General features: G+C 41.3%; 1 protein-coding gene across 1 annotated transcript in view; it reads left to right on the top strand.

Moving 5' to 3' along the window:
- LOC122921989 (cholesterol 24-hydroxylase-like) overlaps positions 1-20,353 on the top strand; it is a 33,290-nt gene that overhangs the window by 10,962 nt on the left and 1,975 nt on the right. Inside the window, exons 5-14 of the mRNA XM_044272368.1 lie at positions 3,635-3,721; positions 3,893-4,031; positions 4,189-4,299; positions 15,604-15,760; positions 16,297-16,359; positions 16,695-16,767; positions 16,854-16,938; positions 17,251-17,361; positions 17,693-17,781; positions 18,218-18,284. Coding sequence (XP_044128303.1) covers positions 3,635-3,721; positions 3,893-4,031; positions 4,189-4,299; positions 15,604-15,760; positions 16,297-16,359; positions 16,695-16,767; positions 16,854-16,938; positions 17,251-17,361; positions 17,693-17,781; positions 18,218-18,284 — 982 coding nt within the window. The remainder of the gene's footprint in view (positions 1-3,634; positions 3,722-3,892; positions 4,032-4,188; positions 4,300-15,603; positions 15,761-16,296; positions 16,360-16,694; positions 16,768-16,853; positions 16,939-17,250; positions 17,362-17,692; positions 17,782-18,217; positions 18,285-20,353) is intronic.

The following is a 20,353-nucleotide window of genomic DNA, read 5'->3' on the forward strand; positions in this document are numbered from 1 at the left end:
TTGGTCACCTTACATCACAAAAAGTACAACAGCAAGCGATCAAAAAGGCGTTTGCCCACCAAAATAGTACCAATCTAATAGTACCAATTTGGTCACCTCATCCCACAAAAAATTAGCCCCTACCTGAGACAATCACCCAAAAAATAAAAAAACTATGGCTCAGAATATGGAGACACTAAAAAAATCTTATTTTTTGTTTAAAAAATGATATTATTGTGTAAAACTTACATAAATAAAAAAAGTATACATATTCTCTATAAAAATATCACATGACCTAACCCCTCAGATAAACACCGTAAAAAAAAAAAAAACTGTGCTAAATAAACCATTTTTTGTCACCTTACATCACAAAAAGTGTAATAGCAAGCAATCAAAAAGTCATATGCACCCCAAAATAGTGCCAATCGAACCGTCATCTCATCCCGCAAAAAATTAGACCCTACCTAAGATAATCGCCCAAAAACTGAAAAAACTATGGCTCTCAGAATATGGAGACACTAAAACATGCATTTTTTTTGTTTCAAAAAAGAAATCATTGATATTATTGTGTAAAACTTACATAAATAAAAAAAAAATACATATTAGGTATCGCCGCGTCCGTATCGACCGGCTCTATAAAAATATCACATGACCTAACCCCTCAGATGAACACCATAAAAAATAAAAACTGTGCTAAATAAACCATTTTTTGTCACCTTACATCACAAAAAGTGTAATAGCAAGCAATCAAAAAGTCATATGCACCCCAAAATAGTGCCAATAAAACCGTCATCTCATCCCGCAAAAATCATACCCTACCCAAAGTAATCGCCCAAAAACTGAAAAAATTCTGGCTCTTAGACTATGGAAACACTAAAACATGATTTTTTTTGTTTCAAAAAAGAAATCATTGTGTAAAACTTACATAAATAAAAAAAAAGTATACATATTAGGTATCCGTGACAACCCGCATCCGTGACAACCTGGTCTATAAAAAATATCACATGATCTAACCTGTCAGATGAATGTTGTAAATAACAAAAAATAAAAACGGTGCCAAAACAGCTATTTCTTGTTACCTTGCCTCACAAAAAGTGTAATTTAGAGCAACCAAAAATCATATGTACCCTAAACTAGTACCAACAATACTGCCATTCATCCTGTAGTTTCTAAAATGGGGTCACTTTTTTGGAGTTTCTACTCTAGGGGTGCATCGGGGGGGCTTTAAATGGGACATGGTGTCAAAAAAAACAGTCCAGCAAAACCTGCCTTCCAAAAACCGTATAGCATTCCTTTCCTTCTGCGCCCTACCGTGTGCCCGTACAGCAGTTTACGACCACATATGGGGTGTTTCTGTAAACTACAGAATCAGGGCCATAAATATTCAGTTTGGTTTGGCTGTTAACCCTTGCTTTGTTACTGGTAAAAATGGATTAAAATGGAAAATTGCCCAAAAATTGAAATTCTGAAATTTCATCTCCATTTGCCAATAACTCTTGTGGAACACCTAAAGGGTTAACGACGTTAGTAAAATCTGTTTTGAATACCTTGAGGGGTGTAGTTTATTAGATGGGGTCACTTTTATGGAGTTTTTACTCTAGGGGTGCATCAGGGGGGGTTACGACCACATATGGGGTGTTTCTGTAAACTACAGAATCAGGGCCATAAATATTCAGTTTGGTTTGGCTGTTAGGCTAGGTCTACATGACGACATTTGTCGCGTGACATTTTGTTGCACTAATGTTGCGCGACAATTTTTATAATGGCAGTCTATGGTGTCGCACTGCAACATGCGACATGCTGCGACTGCGACGCGACAGTCGCAGAAAATCCATTTGAGATGGATTTTTCTGCAACTGTCGCGTCGCAGTCGCAGCATGTCGCATGTTGCAGTGCGACACCATAGACTGCCATTATAAAAATTGTCGTGCGACATTAGTGCAACAAAATGTTGCGCGACAAATGTTGCGCCCTATCTGTCGCGCGACTTTTTGTCGCGCAACAAATGTCGTCGTGTAGACCTAGCCTAAACCCTTGCTTTGTTACTGGAAAAAAATTATTAAAATAAAATATCTGCCAAAAAAGTGACATTTTGAAATTGTATCTCTATTTTCCATTAATTCTTGTGGAACACCTAAAGGGTTAACAACGTTTGTAAAATCAGTTTTGAATACCTTGAGGGGTGTAGTTTCTAGAATGGGGTCATTTTTGGGTGGTTTCTATTATGTAAGCCTCGCAAAGTGACTTCTGACCTGAACTGGTCCCTAAAAATTGGGTTTTTGAAAATTTCTGAAAAATTTCAAGATTTGCTTCTAAACTTCTAAGCCTTGTAACATCCCCAAAAAATAAAATATAATTCCCAAAATGATCCAAACATGAAGTAGACATATGGGGAATGTAAAGTAATAACTATTTTTGGAGGTATTACTATGCATTATAAAAGTAGAGAAATTGAAACTTGGAAATTTGCAATGTTAAAATGTTTGGGTAAATTTGGTATTTTTTTAATAAATAAAAATGATTTTTTTTTTACTTCATTTTACCAGTGTCATGAAGTACAATATGTGACAAAAAAACAATCTCAGAATGGCCTGGATAAGTCAAAGCATTTTAAAGTTATCAGCACTTAAAGTGACACTGGTCAGATTTGCAAAAAATGGCCAAGTCCTTAAGGTGAAATAGGGCTGAGTCCTTAAGGGGTTAAGAGAAATAAAGTAAGAAGTTTTAACTTTGCATAGAGGAAACAGGCAAATGTCCACAAATGTCCAAACTTCAAAGTACTTCTGCTCCAGGACACTACAGATGAACCCAAGATTTAACATTTTGTTCTCAATTGTAAGCCTCATGTCTGGACAAAAACAGGCCCTTCTCATGACCTGCCCAGTGCCATCCGTACAGTGACGCATGGTGGTGGCAGGATTATGCTGGGGGGACAGGGAGACTGGGCAGGATGGAGGGAAAGATGAATAGAGCAAAGTACAGAGGTACAGAGATATTCTTAATTAACATCTGATCCAGAGCTCTGGACCTCAGATTGGGCCGAAGGTTCACCTTCCAAAAAGACAATGAGCCTAAGCACACCACAGGACAACACAGGAGCGGCTTAGGGACAACTCTGTGAATGTCCTTGATGGGTCCAGCCAGAGCCCTGAACCCATTGAAACATCTCTGGAGAGTCCTGAAAATGGCTGTCCACTGACAGTCTCATCCAACCAGACAGAGCATGAGAGTATCTGCAGAGAAGAATGGCAGAACATTCCTAAATCCAGATGGAAATCTTGTGCATCATCCCCAAGAAGACTGGAGGCTGTATTCGCTGCCAAAGGGGCTTCAACTGAGTCCTGAGTAAAGGGCTGAATACATACATGTCAATGTGAAAGGGGCTGAATTATTATGTCCCCAGGGAAGGGTCTGAATTCTTCCATGTCAATGTGAAAGGGGCTGAATACTTATATCAAGGGCAGAATGATGGGGGAACTTATAGCACAAGGAGTAAGATAAGAGAATTTGAAAAATTGACGGGTTTGAAGACTTTCCGAATACATTGTATATTATACGTATATGGCTGTAAATTGACTTTAACATTTTTTTCGGATATGTCATAGTATTTGATGCAGAGTTTTACAGATTTTTTTTATTTTTATTCCTTTTACAGGTACATGGGGAACGGTTTATTGACAGATCGAGACTATGAACACTGGCACAAACAGAGGAGGATTGTTGATCCAGCATTCAGCAGAAAGTAAGAAGCTTTGTGTAATACCGCAAATCATTATTCTGTGTAACATGGCGGTCCTGTGTATAATGCTGCAAGAACATGTTAAAAAGTCATTTTTACCAGAAAACCCTTTTACTTATCAGGATCTAAAGTTTCAATGACTTCAGAATCCAATGATGTTCCTCTATTTTCCAGCTACCTCATAGGATTAATGGGAATGTTCAATGAAGTAGCAGAAGACCTGATGGACATACTGGGAGATAAGGCAGATGGAAAATGTCAGGTCGGGATGCACGATATGATGGGTAGGGTCACACTGGACGTCATCGCCAAGGTAATAGGCAGTGCACCCTACAGGCACCACGTGCATTGACCCTTTCATTATGCACTATTGTGAATTACAGTTACTTATATAAAAGCGGGAAACCTCTCGTAATACACATGGATCTTTGGAAATGTTTAATATGATTGATTATTATTGCATTGACCAGGCTGCTTTTGGGATGGAGCTGAACTCCCTTCACGATGATCAGACGCCATTCACCAGAGCCATCACAACTGTAATGAAAGGAATGGTTGAGGCACGGAATCCTTTAGTGCAGGTATGTATTCTCCTGTGTCACTACTGCAAAGGTCAGTGAGGAGACAAACACATACTAGTGCCTCTCAATAAATTAGAATATCATCGAAAAGTCTATTTCTGTAATTCAATTCAAAAAGTGAAGCTCATATATTCAATAGATTCATTACACACAGAGATCTCTCATATATTCTATAGCGCTGTTACACACAGAGTGATCTTTTTCAAGCGCTTATTTCTTTTAAGGTTGAGGATTATGGCTTACAGCTAATGAAAACCCAAAAGTCAGGATCTCAGTAAATTACTATATTATGTAAAACCAATTAAAAAAAGATTTTTAATACAGAAATGTTGGACTACTGAAAAGTCTCTAGAGTATATGCACTCAATACTTGGTCAGGGCTCCTTTTGCATGAATTATTTTATGCACTTATATAGCGCTACTATATTCTGCAGCGCTTTACAGACATTAGCATCCAACTGTCCCCAATGGAGCTCACAATCTAAGGTCCCTATCAGTCAGTCTTTGGAGTGTGGGAGGAAACTGGTGTACGCGGAGGAAACCCAGGCAAACACAGGGAGAACATGCAAACTCCATGCAGATGTTTTCTTTGGTCAGATTCAAACCTAGAACCCCAGCACTGCAAGGCACTGGTGCAAACCACTGAGCCACCATGCTGCTTGGGGAAGCTTATTATTTTTACAAAAAGTGGCATTGACCTAAGGGTCCATTCACACGAAGGCTGTCTGTGGCCATATTGCGGACCACACTGCTGCAGTGGCTGGGTGTGGGATGGCCGCAATGCTACGCTGGGTCCCCCAGACACCGTCGAGGTGTCACCACGTGTTGCTGCTCTCTGGAAGGGTTGGTAAGGTGTGGGTGCACCCCAATGGGAAATAAGTCCAGAGAGTCAGGGTCTGCAGTAACCAGTTTGCTTCTTTACTGGAGGAGTTCAGGTACAAAACAATATAGGCGAGGCATAGGGCTGGCTTCTCCAGTCTTCTCCCTTGCAGAAGAAGGGTTTGATGCTGAGGAAAGGCCTAAGCTAGCTGTCCCTCTTTCTCTCAGAAGGCTTGCACCCTGGCCAAAGGCCCACAGTCTGTAGCTCAGAAGTCTGGGAGGCTCCCTGGTCTCAGGACTAGTCACCCATGGTCTGTGGCTCAGAGTCCCCATCTCAGCGTCTTCTTCTGGTCACTCATGCAGACTGGCAGAGTCTCCCCCTGCAAGTACTGGTCTGTAACTGCAGCACACTAGGCGCTCTGACCGCTCTCCTTATATTACCATTTCTAGTTAGACTGCATCCTTCTAGTGGGAGGGGTGGAGTGGAGAAGCTCAGCACAAACAGATACATTGTAACACTTTCCATCTCTCATAGACTTACATTAAAGCTTGAATGATACTCAATGGCAATGACACAGGAGTTTTTCCAGACAAAAACAAGTTTCCAGACATAACAACAGAGCTAAACCAGACAGTCACAAGGTTAGTTTGTCTGGGTTTGGTGGTAAACAACATTTTTTTTTCCCCTCCAATAGATGCTCTTCTTTAAAGCCTATGGCAGCTGTGGAAAATTACCAGCTTCTCATTTGAAGTCCTAACAGTCTCTCAGTGTTCATTAACCATTTCCACAGAACCTTTCAAATACAGTGATAATGAACAGGATATATATCACAACATACATACAAAATGCAGTAACACAGTAATGAACAGTATAAGTTAACCCTTTCAAGTGAAATAAAGTAAGAAGTTTTAAGGGAAAACAGTGGAAAATAGTGACAGATGTCCAGACTTCACAGTACCCCTACTCCAGAGCACAACACTGCAATATACGGGCACCAGCCGTCTGAATCCTGTATTACGGATCTTGGCCTATTGACTTGAATGGGTCCGCAGTCCTCAAGATACGGTGCAGTGCAGAGCGAAGGCATGGATCAGAAGCACTGGGATGCACTTCCATGGTCCATGCCTCTGCACAGTAAAAGCTCATAAATGTGATATGTCTTGCCGTATACTGCGGAACGTCAGTTCCTGCAATTTGCAGTCCTCAGCACAGACACAGACAGCTTCCGTTCGTGTGAATGTACCCTAACATAGATAATGGTAAATGTCTCCATTTATTTAACTCACCAAGTATCTTTTTAATTAAAGGAGGGTAATTGAGGGAGTATATAGAATCAGAAGTTCTGCCTATCTGTATGCCCAAATATCAAACCACAGAGGTAGTTATTGTGACCAAAAAGCCAACATCCTTCCAAATATCTCAAGAGATCGGAGGGGAGAGATTGAAAAGCTCACATTTGTGTTAGTTGACCTGAAAACCAAAACGAGATCATAAGGAAAACACTTGTGATAAATCTCGGTGTGGGTGCAAAAAAAAATAATAATCTGCAAACATTGTATGTTTAATACTTATTATGTTTGTTGCCAATGACATACCCTTTGAAAGAGGTTGTAGTGCTAAACTAAAAAGTAAAGGAGAGAGGGACACCCTTGTGAGTGTGCATGAGAAAAATGCATATATTCACTACCTTCTGGGTTTAAGGGTCTCCACGTGTCTTGGAGGTCTAGTGAGTTTATCAGTGTGAGCCAATCCTGATCTCTCCTCAACCCCTCAGAAGCATGTCGTCGATCCTCCACTGGATTAACAATTGTGTTCATATCCCCCACGACCAACTTACAGGACACAATATCCTCTGCTAAACGCTATGTGAGACAGAGCCATAGACATTATGGATATTAACCTACCCCATTAGTGAGCTCAAATAGATATGATGCAATCTGCCCATAGAATCTGAAAAGTCAGACAGCACAGTAAAAGGTAAGCTATTACCAAGCAGAGTTAGAACTCCTGCTTTAGCTCCCACAGCAGGTGACCCATACACTTTTCCTACCCATGAGTCTCCTGGAGCAGCGCCATATCAGCTATCGATTCAGGTAGAGCAGCAACATGAGATGCTTGTGAGGATACCTCAACCCCTTAACATTCCATGTTACTATCTTCATATATAAAACCTTGAAACAATGATCTAATATGGTCAGGCTCAGGACCCGAAAAATGCCATCTGAGAAAGTTTCCCATTTGTATAATTCCCAAACTGTTTAATCAAATAGAGCATAACAAAACAAAAAGGTAGCAAATTGGCACCCCAGAGGGACAGTGTGGAAAGAAAAAATCACCTCTACGAAAGAAATCAATTGGACTTCACTTTTTTTCATCATCGATAGCAAAACCATAGGGAGTATATTAGCCCCCCCCCCCCCCCCCCCCGCTCAGAAAAAGTTTCCAAAAGAATAATATACACGAGCAAAAAGGTAAAATAAAAAAAACTATAACCAACTGACTGAAAGGCCACTTACACAGAATGACCACCAGAGGGAGATATTAATGACTATATCCCCGTAAGAGCTATAGGATGACCTCTGCTATCTACAGAGAAGTGTGCCAGAGGGTACACAAGTTAATTATCCACAGGAACTGTGCCAGGAAAAAAAGTCTGTGGAATAAGAGCAAACCACAAAGAGTCACCAAACCACAAAGTCACCAAAAGAGAGTCCTCAAAAGTCTTGCCCTTTCAAGTGACCAAATTAAATCTTGTTCATTAGTGTCTCTAGTGGGATTACATAGAACCTTGTTCAACTATACCTTACCCACTACTGCAAGTTGCTACAATGCCCTAGTTCCCTCTGGATAATGAACAAAAGTCCTCTAGTCCTGTGAGAGAGTAGAAGATAAGAAGAACAATGTTCAGGGTTCTTTGGGACACTCACATCCCAGTCTTTAGATTTGCCCTGAAGTGGAGATGGGTGATTCATCTCCTGTGGCACAAAAAGATCTAATTCCTTGGCTGCCACTTCTGGTACATTATACAGTGATACCAAACCATCCGCTTAGAAGACTTTCAGTAAAGCAGAGAAAAACGTAGTCTTTCTGTTATATAGATCCGGGCGTATTGGTGCAAAAGCTTTCTGGCGTTTCAAGACCTCAGCAGAAAAGTCATTAAAGGGAACCCGTTACCGGGATTTTGTGCATAGAGCTGAGGACATGGGTTGCTAGATCGCCACTAGCGAATCCACAATATCCAGTCCCCATAGCTCTGTGTGCTTTTATTGTGTAAAAAAAAAGACGATTTGATACATATGCAAATTAACATAAAAGAGTCATATCTTACTTGTGTGACCAGAGAAGAGTCATATTTTCAAGCTCTGACTCATCTCAGGTTAATTTGCATATGTATCAAATCCGTTTTTATACTCAATAAAAGCACACAGAGCTATGGGGACTGGATGTTGCGGATGTGCTAGCGGCGAACTAGCAACCCATGTCTTTAGCTCTATACCCAAAATCCTAGTGACAGGTTCCCCTTAAAGACTAACACTTTGTGGCCCCTAATAAGCACACTTGTTTGCATTTTCTTGTAGGCTTTCAAAATGGTTGCTTTCTCTGAGAAATCTAAATATTTTACTATGACTTGCCTGGGCTTCTGTTGAGGTGTAATCATTGGCGGTTGCCAATGTGATTGCTCTTTCAATCTCTGATATCCAGGCCAACTCTGTGGGTCCTTTCCACCTTATATATACCCTGCAAGCCTTCCGCCTCAGGCAGCTCCTTCTCACAGATGGAAGTCAGCTTGTAAAAAGGAACGCACTCCTTTAGACCCACATCGCGGAGGTCACTGCGCCTGGAGTTTTCAAGGTCATCAACCTTATCTCATAGCCTCTTGACTTCTGTCTCCACCACTAGCAATCTAGAGTGCATGGTCACCAACTCCGTCTCCAAAAGGTGAGTATAAATGTCACTACCGGTGCTGGCAGATGTTATCCTCCCTGTATCTGTCGGTCTTTGGTTACCCAGGAGAAGGGCTGCTCTCCCTGTGTAGGAACGCCGGCCAATTGGGATCGGCACTCCCATCTCAGTGTCAGCTGCAGCCGACAGATGCGCTCTTCTGCTGCATGGCCAGCTTCTGGTTGCCAGGGAGACCTTGTTAAGGAGCGCCGGCCAAACTGCACCGGCTCTCCCACATGAACGTTGCTGATACCCCAGGAAGCGTGGGATATTTAAACAGGCAATCTGCTGGTCACAGATTGCATGTGAATGGTTCTATATACCTCACCAGCGCTTTGGATATTGAATTGTTTTGACCTCCTGACTTCTGACTTTGGCTACTACTTTGACCCTGATTCTTGGATTTTGATTTGCCTTTTCTTCATCTTCTGGTTTAACCCTGTCTTGGTTGTCAGAATTGTTTCTGCCTAATGTATTTGGACCTGGACTTGACTGTTTGTCACTTATTTATATATTTTTTCCCCCTGGTAAGCCCTAGCACATAAATAAGTGGGGACCGTCAACTGGTTGTGGTCCCCAGGTTAGGCAGTCGTGGCAGGTACAGAGGTGCGGGTGGATTTTAGGTTACAGTTATTTGTCCTGTGATTCACAGGCCACATATATTTTTTGTGTATTGGTACTAACAGTACGGATCACATGCGGGCTGTGGTAGACCAGATGCATGACTTTTCTCAGTTTGGTGCATGATTTGGCAGAGAGAGTACACCAATAAGAAAGAATTTAGGAAGTGTCTAGTTCCATTAAGAAAGAATTTAGGAAGTGCCTAGTTCAATGGTGTCCTCTCCACCCCTGGAACCTCAGGTTAAGCTTCCTAATCACTTTTCTGGTGACAGAAAACAATTTGGAACCTTTAGAGAGAGAGAGTTGCAAATTTAATTTTCAGTTACACCCCTATTACTCTGGTTCTAAATGGCAAAGAGTCTGTATTGTTATTTCTTTGCTTCAAGGTGACCCACAGGAATGGGCCTTCTCAATGTCGGTTGACTCCCCTGAGCTGGCACCTGTTGATTAATTTTTCCCCAGCATCGGGTCTCCTATATGGTGAACTTGATAGAGGGGCATTTGCAGAATCACAGTTAATCTCTCTTAAACAAGGTCGGAGACCTGTTGAGCATTATTGTGCCGATTTTTGCAAGTGGTGTGTGGCTTCTTAATGAAATAATCCAACACTTAGATGTCAATTTCATCAGGGTATCTCTGATACATTGAAAGATATGCTGGTAAATTTTCCTCCTCCTGGCTTACTTGACGATATCATGACTTTGTCAGTGTGTCTTGACAGACTTTTTAGGGAACAACGGAGGGAATAACTATCTTCACCAGTACCATTTTCTAGTCCTCAAAGGTCATATACACTTCCTACGGCCACTAATTCTGATGTGGAGAATATGCAACTTTTGGAACGTTTTCTCCGCAAGACCGCAGAAATCTAAGGAGGAAAAAAGGATTGTGCGTCTACTGTCGGGGTGCTGATCTCTTTCTGAAAAGTTGTCCACGACGACTCACTCCATGTGGCAGGCGCAGCATTATGAAGTGCCTTTTGTGCTATGGCATTAGAAGAATTTTGATATCTCTGACTTTTAGTCTAACCAGACTGTCTGTTACTCTGTAATTCCTCTAGCGTCGTTCTATGGAAACAGTAGGTTCTTCATATATAACACTGCCGCCTCCGCAGCAGAAACCGTGTTGCATAAAGATTCATAAAATGGCAGTATGCATAGGATGGTGGTTCAACTGTTCAATCTTGTCATTCAACATAAAATGTTGGATATATTTCTCTCTTCAGTATCTGTACTCTCACTTTAAGTTATTTAAGCACTTTATGATCTTTCTGAGAGGTATATCTGAGGTCTAACTAAAAGTTCTTGCTTAATTTGGTTGCAATTTGCAGTATGCAGTTAGCAGTAACTATTTGCAGATTGGTTCAGTATAATCTGGTATTGTTGTATGCAATTTGGGTTGCAATATGGAATTTGAATTTGGATTGTGAACTTTGTAGTTTGCAATTGGTGGAACTGTAAGTAAACACACATATAACTGGTTCAGTATACAGTTCTAATCACTGTATTAACAGTAGGAACATTATATAACAGTTTTAAATACCTATTTTGGCCTCTCTGCTTCCATAAAACACAGCTCTTAGTGGAGTGAATGTCTGTTCATCTTCTCTCTCTGGTGAATAATTCTAGCAGCTCCTGCTAGGGGAATTTCCCACACAGGCTGTGTGTGAGGCTGGCTGTGATTGGCCAAGACTCCTGCTGTATGTGTGGCTGGCTGTGATTGGTCTAGACTTCTGCCCAGCAACAACAGTTTAACTTTATGCTTTCTGTTGTTTTTGCTGTGTCATTGAGCTTACCTCACATCCATATAATGAATCTTAAAGGCATATTATCTTTTCTGCTTCTGTAAGCACAATATACAACAGTTACATGACATCCAAACATGAAGTCACAGTAAATAACTCTGCTTTTGTCTTTAACTTAAAAACATAGGAACTGTATTAAGGTTATTGGCAGGTCTAGCTATATAAACACTCAAGCTATATTAGCAACCTAGGACAGGTCTTAGCTGGCCAGCTACACTCCAGACAAGCTTCAGTGCCTAGGTGGTAATGCGGAAGACCACATAGATGATCATGTACATTTCCTAGAAATTCTAAAAACTTGTTGCTCCCTGTGTCAATTTCCTTTAAGTCATGTAAAAGGTTTTGGGGTGGCCTTCATCGATTCTGGGTTTGTAGCTAACTTCATTGGTTTTGAATTTGCTACTATGAAGGGTATCCCCTTGCATAGGCTCCCAGCTCCCATTTGGATTACTGTTGTTGATGCCACTCCCTTGGCTACGGGGTTTATAGAGATTTGTACCCTTTGTATCTCTATGAGGGTTGGGGTAATTCATACTGAAAAATGTTTTTATTTGTAATGAGGGGTTTGCCAACAAATATGTTTTTGGTTCTGCTATGGCTCCAACAACATAATCCATTGATCAACTGGACTTCTGGGGAGTTGGAAAAATGGGGACCCAAATGTTCCAGTAACTGTTTTACTTTGTGTATGGCTAGTGTTGCAACAGAATCTAAGCATCTTCCAGAATATATCCAGGATTAGATTGACGTATTTTCTAAAATTGAACTTTGAAATCCTTCCCCGTCATAGGCCATATGACTATGCAATAGAATTATTGCCTGGGGTAAAATTTCCCAGTCACATATATAATCTCTCAGTTCCTCCTGAACATCAGGCGATATGAGATTGTAAACAGAAAAGAGTACATACCGATCATATTTTGTCCTTTGGTGTCCCCTATGGTAGCAGGATTCTTTTTTAGTAAGTAAGAAGGATGGGGGTTTTAGGCCATTCATGGACTATAGTGAATTGATTAAAATCATTGTGAAAAATCTTCCAGGTCTCCTCCAACATGATACACGGCGTGACCTCCCTTCAGAAGAAAGACTATGGCTATTGCAGTCTGACTGCTGGAGGTGTGAAATGCATTCACGGTGAGGTTTTGAGGCTGGGCCATCTGTGGAGCCTATTTCCTATGCCAGATGCCCATCACCCTGACAGCAAATGGGCAGGCATCAAATTATATCTCCTCATATTCCTCACATATGAAAGCAGAAAAGTGCTTATTTGGAGTCCAGGAAATGACTTTTTAGGGTATGTTCTCTCTCCTAAAGCCTTTAAGATGGATCCCAGTAAAGTTAGGCAATCGTTGATTAGTGATTAGTTCAACCTATGTCCCTTAAGGTCCTTCAGTGCTTTTTAGCGTTCGCAAATTATTATCGCAAATTTATTAAAACATTTTTTGGTAGTGGTTAAACCACTTACTGCCCTGACTAAAAAGGGAGAAGATTTATGTCACTGGCAACCAGAAGCCTTTAGTGCCTTTGTGATTTTAAAAAAGTGTTTTCTGGGTGCTCCGGTATTAGTTCAACCTGATCAATCTGAGCCTTTTGTGGTTCAGGTAGATGCTTCTGAGGTGGGAGTGGGAACAATGCTCTTTCAGGGGACCAAGGCTCTAAATTATCTCAGGCCATGTTCCTTTTTTTGCCGTACCTTTTCTGCAGTTGATAGGAATGACGATGTTGGAAATCGGGGGCTCCTTGCCATTAAGTGGGCCTTTGAAGAATAGGGCCACTTCTTGGAAGTAGCCCTACACCAATTAACGGTGGATACAGGTCACAAAAATTTAACTTTTTTTAAATCTGCCAAACGATTAAACCCTAGGCAGGCAAGGTGGGCATTGTTGTTTACTCGTTTTAATTTTGTAATTACATTTTTGCCGAGAACTAAAAATGCGAAGGTGGATGCTTTATCCCGGAGCTTCTGTATATTCCAACCTCCTAGTCTAAACCAGAATTCATCCTACCGGCGGGTATTGTGATTTCTACCATTTCTTTTCATCTGGCATCCTAAATTGAAAGAAACTAATGTCTAGCTACAGTTAACTTCCCAGAAGGTACACTATTTATCCAAAGTCACCTTCGCCTTCATCTGCTGAAGGAATAGAACGCTTCAGTTTTAAGGGGTCACTCGGAAGTCATAAGTTCCAAAGAATTAACCTCTAGACGATTTGGTAGCCTTCTATGCTTAGTGAAATTACTGCTTATGTTGCAGCTTGTGAGATTTGGGCTCGCTCTAAGGTTCCTAGGTCTCTTTCTGCTGGAAAATTGTGTCCTTTGCCCATCCCTAAGAGACCATGGTCACATTTATCTATGGACTTTGTCACTGATTTATCAGTTTCACAAAGTAAGACAGTGATATGGGTAGTTGTTAATCACTTTAGCAAAACGTGTCACTTTGTGCCATTGCGTAAATTACCCAGTGCTAAGGATTTAGCCATGTCATTTGTTGACCGCATTGTCCGTTTACACTGTCTCCCAGAAAACATTGTGTAGGATAGGGATGTCCAATTTGTTTCCAAATTCTGGAGAGCCCTGTGTTTTAAATTGGAAATAAGTTTGTCCTTTTCATCTGCAATTCACCCTCAGCCAAATGGTCAAACTGAACATCTCAACCAAGCTTTAGAGCAATATTTGAGAATCAAAGTGATTGGGTTTCATATTTAACGCTAGCAGAATTTTCTTTAAATAATCATTTAAATGTGTCTATTGGTACAGCATCTTGCCGTTCTACTGTAATTATGGCTTTCACCCACAATGGGGTTCAGGTGTTTCGTTGCCATTCAATAATGCAGAGGACGAGGGGGTAGTGGATGAACTGTGCACAGTTTAGGCCTTGGAACCTGAGGAAATCCCAAGAGGTACAAAAAACTAAAGCTGACAAAAAGCATTCTCAAGTGGTTAATTTTTTGGTGGGAGATAAGGTTTGGCTACTAACTAAGAACCTATGTCTGAAGGTACCTTCTGGAAAATGTGCCCCCTCCTTCCCGGTTCATTGGTCTTTATGAAATAATCAAAACTATTAATCCTATTTCCTATTGTCTTCAGTTGCTGGAGTCTTGCAAAATCCACAACCTCTTCCACGAGGGTTTGCCTAAAAAGTATGTTCCTTCTGGTAATCTGTTGCAGAGACCTCCTGCTGCCACTGAGGTGCAGGGTCAGTTGGAGTTTCAAGGGAATCTAATTGTAAGCATGTTGGTTAATCTCCACTTGTAATTGATCGGGCCACCGTGATTCCAGTAGATCAGGTAGGATCCCCATGGCCACCTCCATCGCCCGGCGTTTATAGTCTGAGAAATCTTCAGTAATTCTTCTGAATCTTAAAGCTTTGGTGTGTCAGGGCGCGGGGAGTCCACAGGTTCCACCACATCCCCCATTGCTGCCGATGTTGTGATTGTTGCACCCTTGCCAGCTTTTGAGGTACCTTTTTGCTTATTCTTGCTCCCCATGTTGATCAAAAATCATTCCATGTATGATAGGGGCACCCTCAGTAGTGGGGACAGCTGTCCTACGATGGTGGGCAAAGAAGGTATCCAAGTGGTTAGGCAGAGGGCTTTCATCAAATGCTGGTAGTCATGCAGGCGCCGGAACCGGAAGCCCAATATTCTCATTTATCGAGAGGCGCTAGTATAGTCATTATGGGGTTCCCTGGTTTAAAAAGCCCATATTAAAGGGTTAATAGAGAATCTCTTACTCTAGAGGACCCAGCGTGTATGTGCATTATGTGCGGCTTAGGCAGGGTGCTGAATCTCCTTAAAGAGACCAGTCCAGTCCAGCTTGTTAGAAAGTCACATCTTGCCACCACTTCCATTAGGTGGCACAAGAGAGTTGGTTCTCTTCCTTTTTGCATGTGCATTACGTGGTCAGCCCACTGAATTCAATACTCACTGTGTAATACTTGCTTTCCCCTGTGGTAGCCCTGCAGAGGAATAGAACACCTGCAGATTTACCCACAGATTGATTGCAATGGGACACCTCCGGGGGTTCGAGGATGATATGATGAACATATATGACCATACTCTAGCTGACGATACCTTGTGCAGGCCGCACGCTTACTTACTTGTAGTACTCTTCATAGTATATTCCAGGAAAGCAGGCCTTTATCAGAGACGTCAAAGAGAGTCTCAAATTCCTAAGGAAAACCGGACAAGAATGTATTTTACAAAGAAGGAAGGCGATTCAGGATGGAGAAGACATTCCTATGGATATCCTCACACAGATCCTTAAAGGAGCCGGTATGTACACTATATGAAGATGATTGCATTTTAAGGATACTCCTTAGCTATGCTCATTTAGAGAGCTCTGGTAAGGGACAACTTCAGCGAAAATTTTCTCCTAGAAATATACAAATTCACTAAATAAAGTGTATTAAAAAAACACTTCTTATCACTGTCACTACACGTCAGAATAAAAATATATAAATGTTCTTATATCTGATCATGAGGGTCTAGCTGCTGGGACTCCACTAATCCTCAGAATGCAGCGGTGCTGCTCCAGCAAGGTAGACAGATATAAAGAAGGACATGCTAGGGGACGAGTGTTCAGCCGACAGTTATTCCAGATCCCCTTATACACATGCAGGCTACACTCTGCTGAGAGTGCATGTGCGCTCAGTAGGAAGAGGGGAGGAAGCTGGTACCAGAGTAAATAGGGCTCTTGAAATCTGGTAGACCCATACACATTAGATGGCCGGCTTGTCTGGGGTTTGGATGACATGCATCCAATGTGAAATTTCTTTTAGAGTCTCATTATCTTCCATTTATCCTTTCAGAGACAGAAAGCGACTGTAGTCTCGAGAATTTAATAGATAATTTTGTTACATTCTTCATTGCAGGTTAGTAATTCTGAATGACAGTGATATGATTTCATCCTATATATCTTCTGTCTATCTGTGTATCTATCTATCTGTCTATCTATCTATCTAAGAAAAATAAGAGCAGCACTGCTGGATTCAAGTAAAGATGGGGCTCCAGTGGCTGAAGATGCAATCAAGCCTCCAAATAAATAAAATAGAAATTCCATGGCTCAATTCTGAATCACCAGTGCAACTTTTCAGTCCTCTTACTGGGACTTTTCTCAAGCATCGTCTGTCTATCTGTCTATCTTATATCTATCTATCTATCTATCTATCTATCTATCTGTCTATCTCATATCTATCTATCTGTCCAGGTCAGGAAACAACGGCCAACCAGTTATCCTTCGCTGTGATGGAATTAGCACGACACCCGGAGATCCTGACAAGGTAAAACAACTTCATTTATCAATCCAGTCCCTTATATTTCTACCATTATATTAGTAGCCATTCTGATAATATTCCTCATTCCTCAGAGTCCAGACTGAAGTGGATGAAGTTCTTGGCTCCAAAAGAGACATTGAATATGAAGATCTTGGAAAACTACAGTATCTGTCCCAGGTCCTGCTAACAGTAGAATAGCTTTTATAGATCTATGGCTGCTCTACACATAGTGCCATCTAGTTTCCTTGGGACACACATAGCAATACAGCACAATTTCCTGGCTCGCTCATCCAACAGTGATCTCTCCCGACTCCCCTTTATACATAAAGCGTCGGCTTTCGAAGGCGAGAGAGGAGAAGACACTTCATTGGTTTTGTTCAGCAAGTAATCACTGTCTTGATTTTGCGCGAACATGGATGAAGACCAAACCTGCTTTATGGATTTCTGATAGGATTTTCTTACAAATCAGAATTTTTCTTTTTCCCGCAGGTCTTAAAAGAAACCTTAAGGTTGTACCCGGTAGCCCTTGGGACATCAAGAGCCATAGAGGAGGAAATGGTCATCGAAGGAGTGAGGGTTCCTCCTAGAACAACTATTATGGTAGGTGGTGGACTGGTATAATGTCATCAAGGAGTGACAAGATTTCCCTAATTTTGCTGAGGATCTTACAGATCACATTACTATTCTTTATGCCTTTCTGATAGTAGTGGCGGAGAGCAGAGGTCACATACGGTAGATAAAGTAGAACAATTAATTCATCTCACTTAAAAACAAAAAAAATTAAATTGTGCAAAATAGCAAAAAGCAAAAAAAAATATATAAATACAGTGATGTCTTCTTTTATACTGAAGATCAAAAAATAGAAAGAGCTGCTGACTTCATACAAAGTATTAAGACTTCTCATAATGTCCGGGATTTCTTCTCTCTGCAGTTTAATTCTTACATCATGGGTCGGATGGAGAAATATTATCACGATCCCTTGGTCTTCAATCCTGACAGATTTCACCCTGATGCTCCCAAGTAAGTGCTGTGTCCATACTGTAATATAATCCATATGGTAACATAGTCCATACTGTAATATGATCCACACTGTAATATAGTCCATACTTTAATATAATCCATACTGTAACATAGTCCATACTGTATATGATCCATACTGTAATATGATCCACACTGTAATATAGTCCATACTTTAATATAATCCATACTGTAACATAGTCCATACTGTATATGATCCATACTGTAATATAATCTATATTGTAACATAGTCCATACTGTATATGATCCATACTGTATATGATCCATACTGTAATATGATCCACACTGTACTATAATCTATACTGTAACATAATCCATACTGTAATATAATCTATATTTTAATATGACCCATACTGTAATATAATCCACACTGTCATATAATCCTGTGAATATATTACTATTTCTTTTATACATACAGGTCTAGCTATACCTACTTTCCATTTTCTCTTGGGCCACGGTCATGTATTGGGCAAGTATTTGCTCAGGTAAGTGCAACATAAGGACTATTTTTCATTTTTTTCAAAGGAACATTTATTCAAGAAAAGCAAAAGATCACATAACAAACAGAGCAAGAGTGCATCGCAGCAATAAAGAATGCAGAGTGGTAGAGAGATATGGCTGTGAAATAGGCCTCTCTAGTTTTTCTCCAGTTTATCCACAAGTATAGGGGTAGTAATCATACAGTATGCATGGGTAGCCTGCTGTCATTTATCTACATCTACATCACGTACCACCTCCACAAACTTCTTGGAGAACAGAAATTTCCCAAACCCTAAACAAGAAGAACTAAAGGAAAAGAGGAAGGAAGGACGGGGTGGGGGTGGGGAGCTTGAGCACGACCGCCTTAAGACAGAGAGAAGAGATGAGAACCTAAAAAGTCGGCGTCCCTAAGCTAGTAGCAGAGTTCAATAACCAAGTGCCCCATATTTTGTCAAATTTAACAGGGCATCCTGGGGACAGGTAAATGGGTCTATAGAGTTATAGGACTTTGCTGTCCTCCTGGCAGACTTAGTGGATCTCTTCAGGTGTTTCCAACTGAACAGAATGAATTTCTTGGCATAGTAAAGTAATAGCTTAAACAATGTGCACTGGGCTACAGTGATAGAAAACTCATCTACCAACCCAAAAAGGCAGATCTTAGGATGCAATATTTTAAGTAAGGCCAAATAAGTCTCCATAAATCCCAACATCTCCCACCAATATACTTGCAAAACGCCACGTCCAGAACATACAGTATGCAGTACCGTACCATCTGCCACCTAGACCCTAGGGCATTCCACTGAGGACAAAGCAGAGAGTCTATGAATGAATTTAACCTGCACTAATCTGTATCTAGCAGGGGTGGACTGGAAACTTAAAGTGTCCCTGGGGAAAAAAAACTAAAAGTGGCCCCATTTTGTAGGCAGTTCTAATTTAACAGCAGGGCAGCACAAGTAGGCAGAGTCAACAATACCAAAGTGCAAAATACCATCCCAGCAGAACCAAATAACACAGTGTAGCACAATATACTGGCACTCTGTGGTGGCCATCAATAGCTACCATCTTCTGTCCTCCTCCTCCAGTTGTCTGTGGAGCAGGGGGCATAGGAGATGAGGAGCAGTTGAATTCAGGAGGGCATATGCGGCCACTGGCTGGGTACATGGGCACCTGATTCTCACAGCATTAATTACTGTTGAGAGCTCATTATGTACCCAGTCAAAGGCAAAGAGGAGGACATGGGTGGCCCCCTGGGGCATCGGCCCACTGGGAAATATCCCTGTAGGGTCTATTGTCAATCCGCCCCTGGTCTCTAGCACTGATTAAAGGGGGACCCAAAATACCTAAAAGATTCTTACAGTCATCCTCATCCAAATCAGGAACGTCCCTTTGCCACTTCGCAAATACTTTAACTCAGTGAAACTCCCAGCCATAGACCGCAGAAAGTGGCCTTTTGAGATTCCCATTTTGCGCCATACATTCTACAAGTGGGGGTCCAAAAAAGGAGCAAAACCTCTAAATTCTGACTTAAAAGCATGCTCCAGCTGATAGTAATTGTAAAGTGCAGTGTCTGGAAATGGGAAAGTGCAGCTAGAATGTGTGATAATACCAAGGCTTTTCCACATCTGAGAATTGGGGAGTTCTGCAAAATGGGGGAGTCAGGGATTATGCCATAGCAGGGTATTTAAAGACCATCTGATCTCTTCCTCATGGAGCAAATTGTAGAGAAGCAATCCACAGTTTGAGGGTGACCTTCATGGGTGCATGGATAGGAAGACCATTCTGGAGCAAAACCCCCCAGGAGAAGTGTTTCATAAAGATCTGTCTGGGCCAAGTATCCCACGTTCCAGTCGCTCTGCAGGTTTATAGTCAGTAGCAATCAACCACCAATGGGCATATACTAGTTGATCATACCTCCCAACCGTCCCGGATCCAGTGGGACAGTACTGGATTTCAGTGGCTGTCCCACGTAACCACAGTGAGGGGCACAATGTGGACATAACTACTGTGAAGGGGGGGGCATACAGTATGAGCATAATTACTGTGAAGTGGGCACATGTGGACATAACTACTGTGA

The sequence above is a fragment of the Bufo gargarizans genome, chromosome 11 (assembly GCF_014858855.1).
Source record: "Bufo gargarizans isolate SCDJY-AF-19 chromosome 11, ASM1485885v1, whole genome shotgun sequence".
In the NCBI taxonomy this organism is placed as follows: domain Eukaryota; kingdom Metazoa; phylum Chordata; class Amphibia; order Anura; family Bufonidae; genus Bufo; species Bufo gargarizans.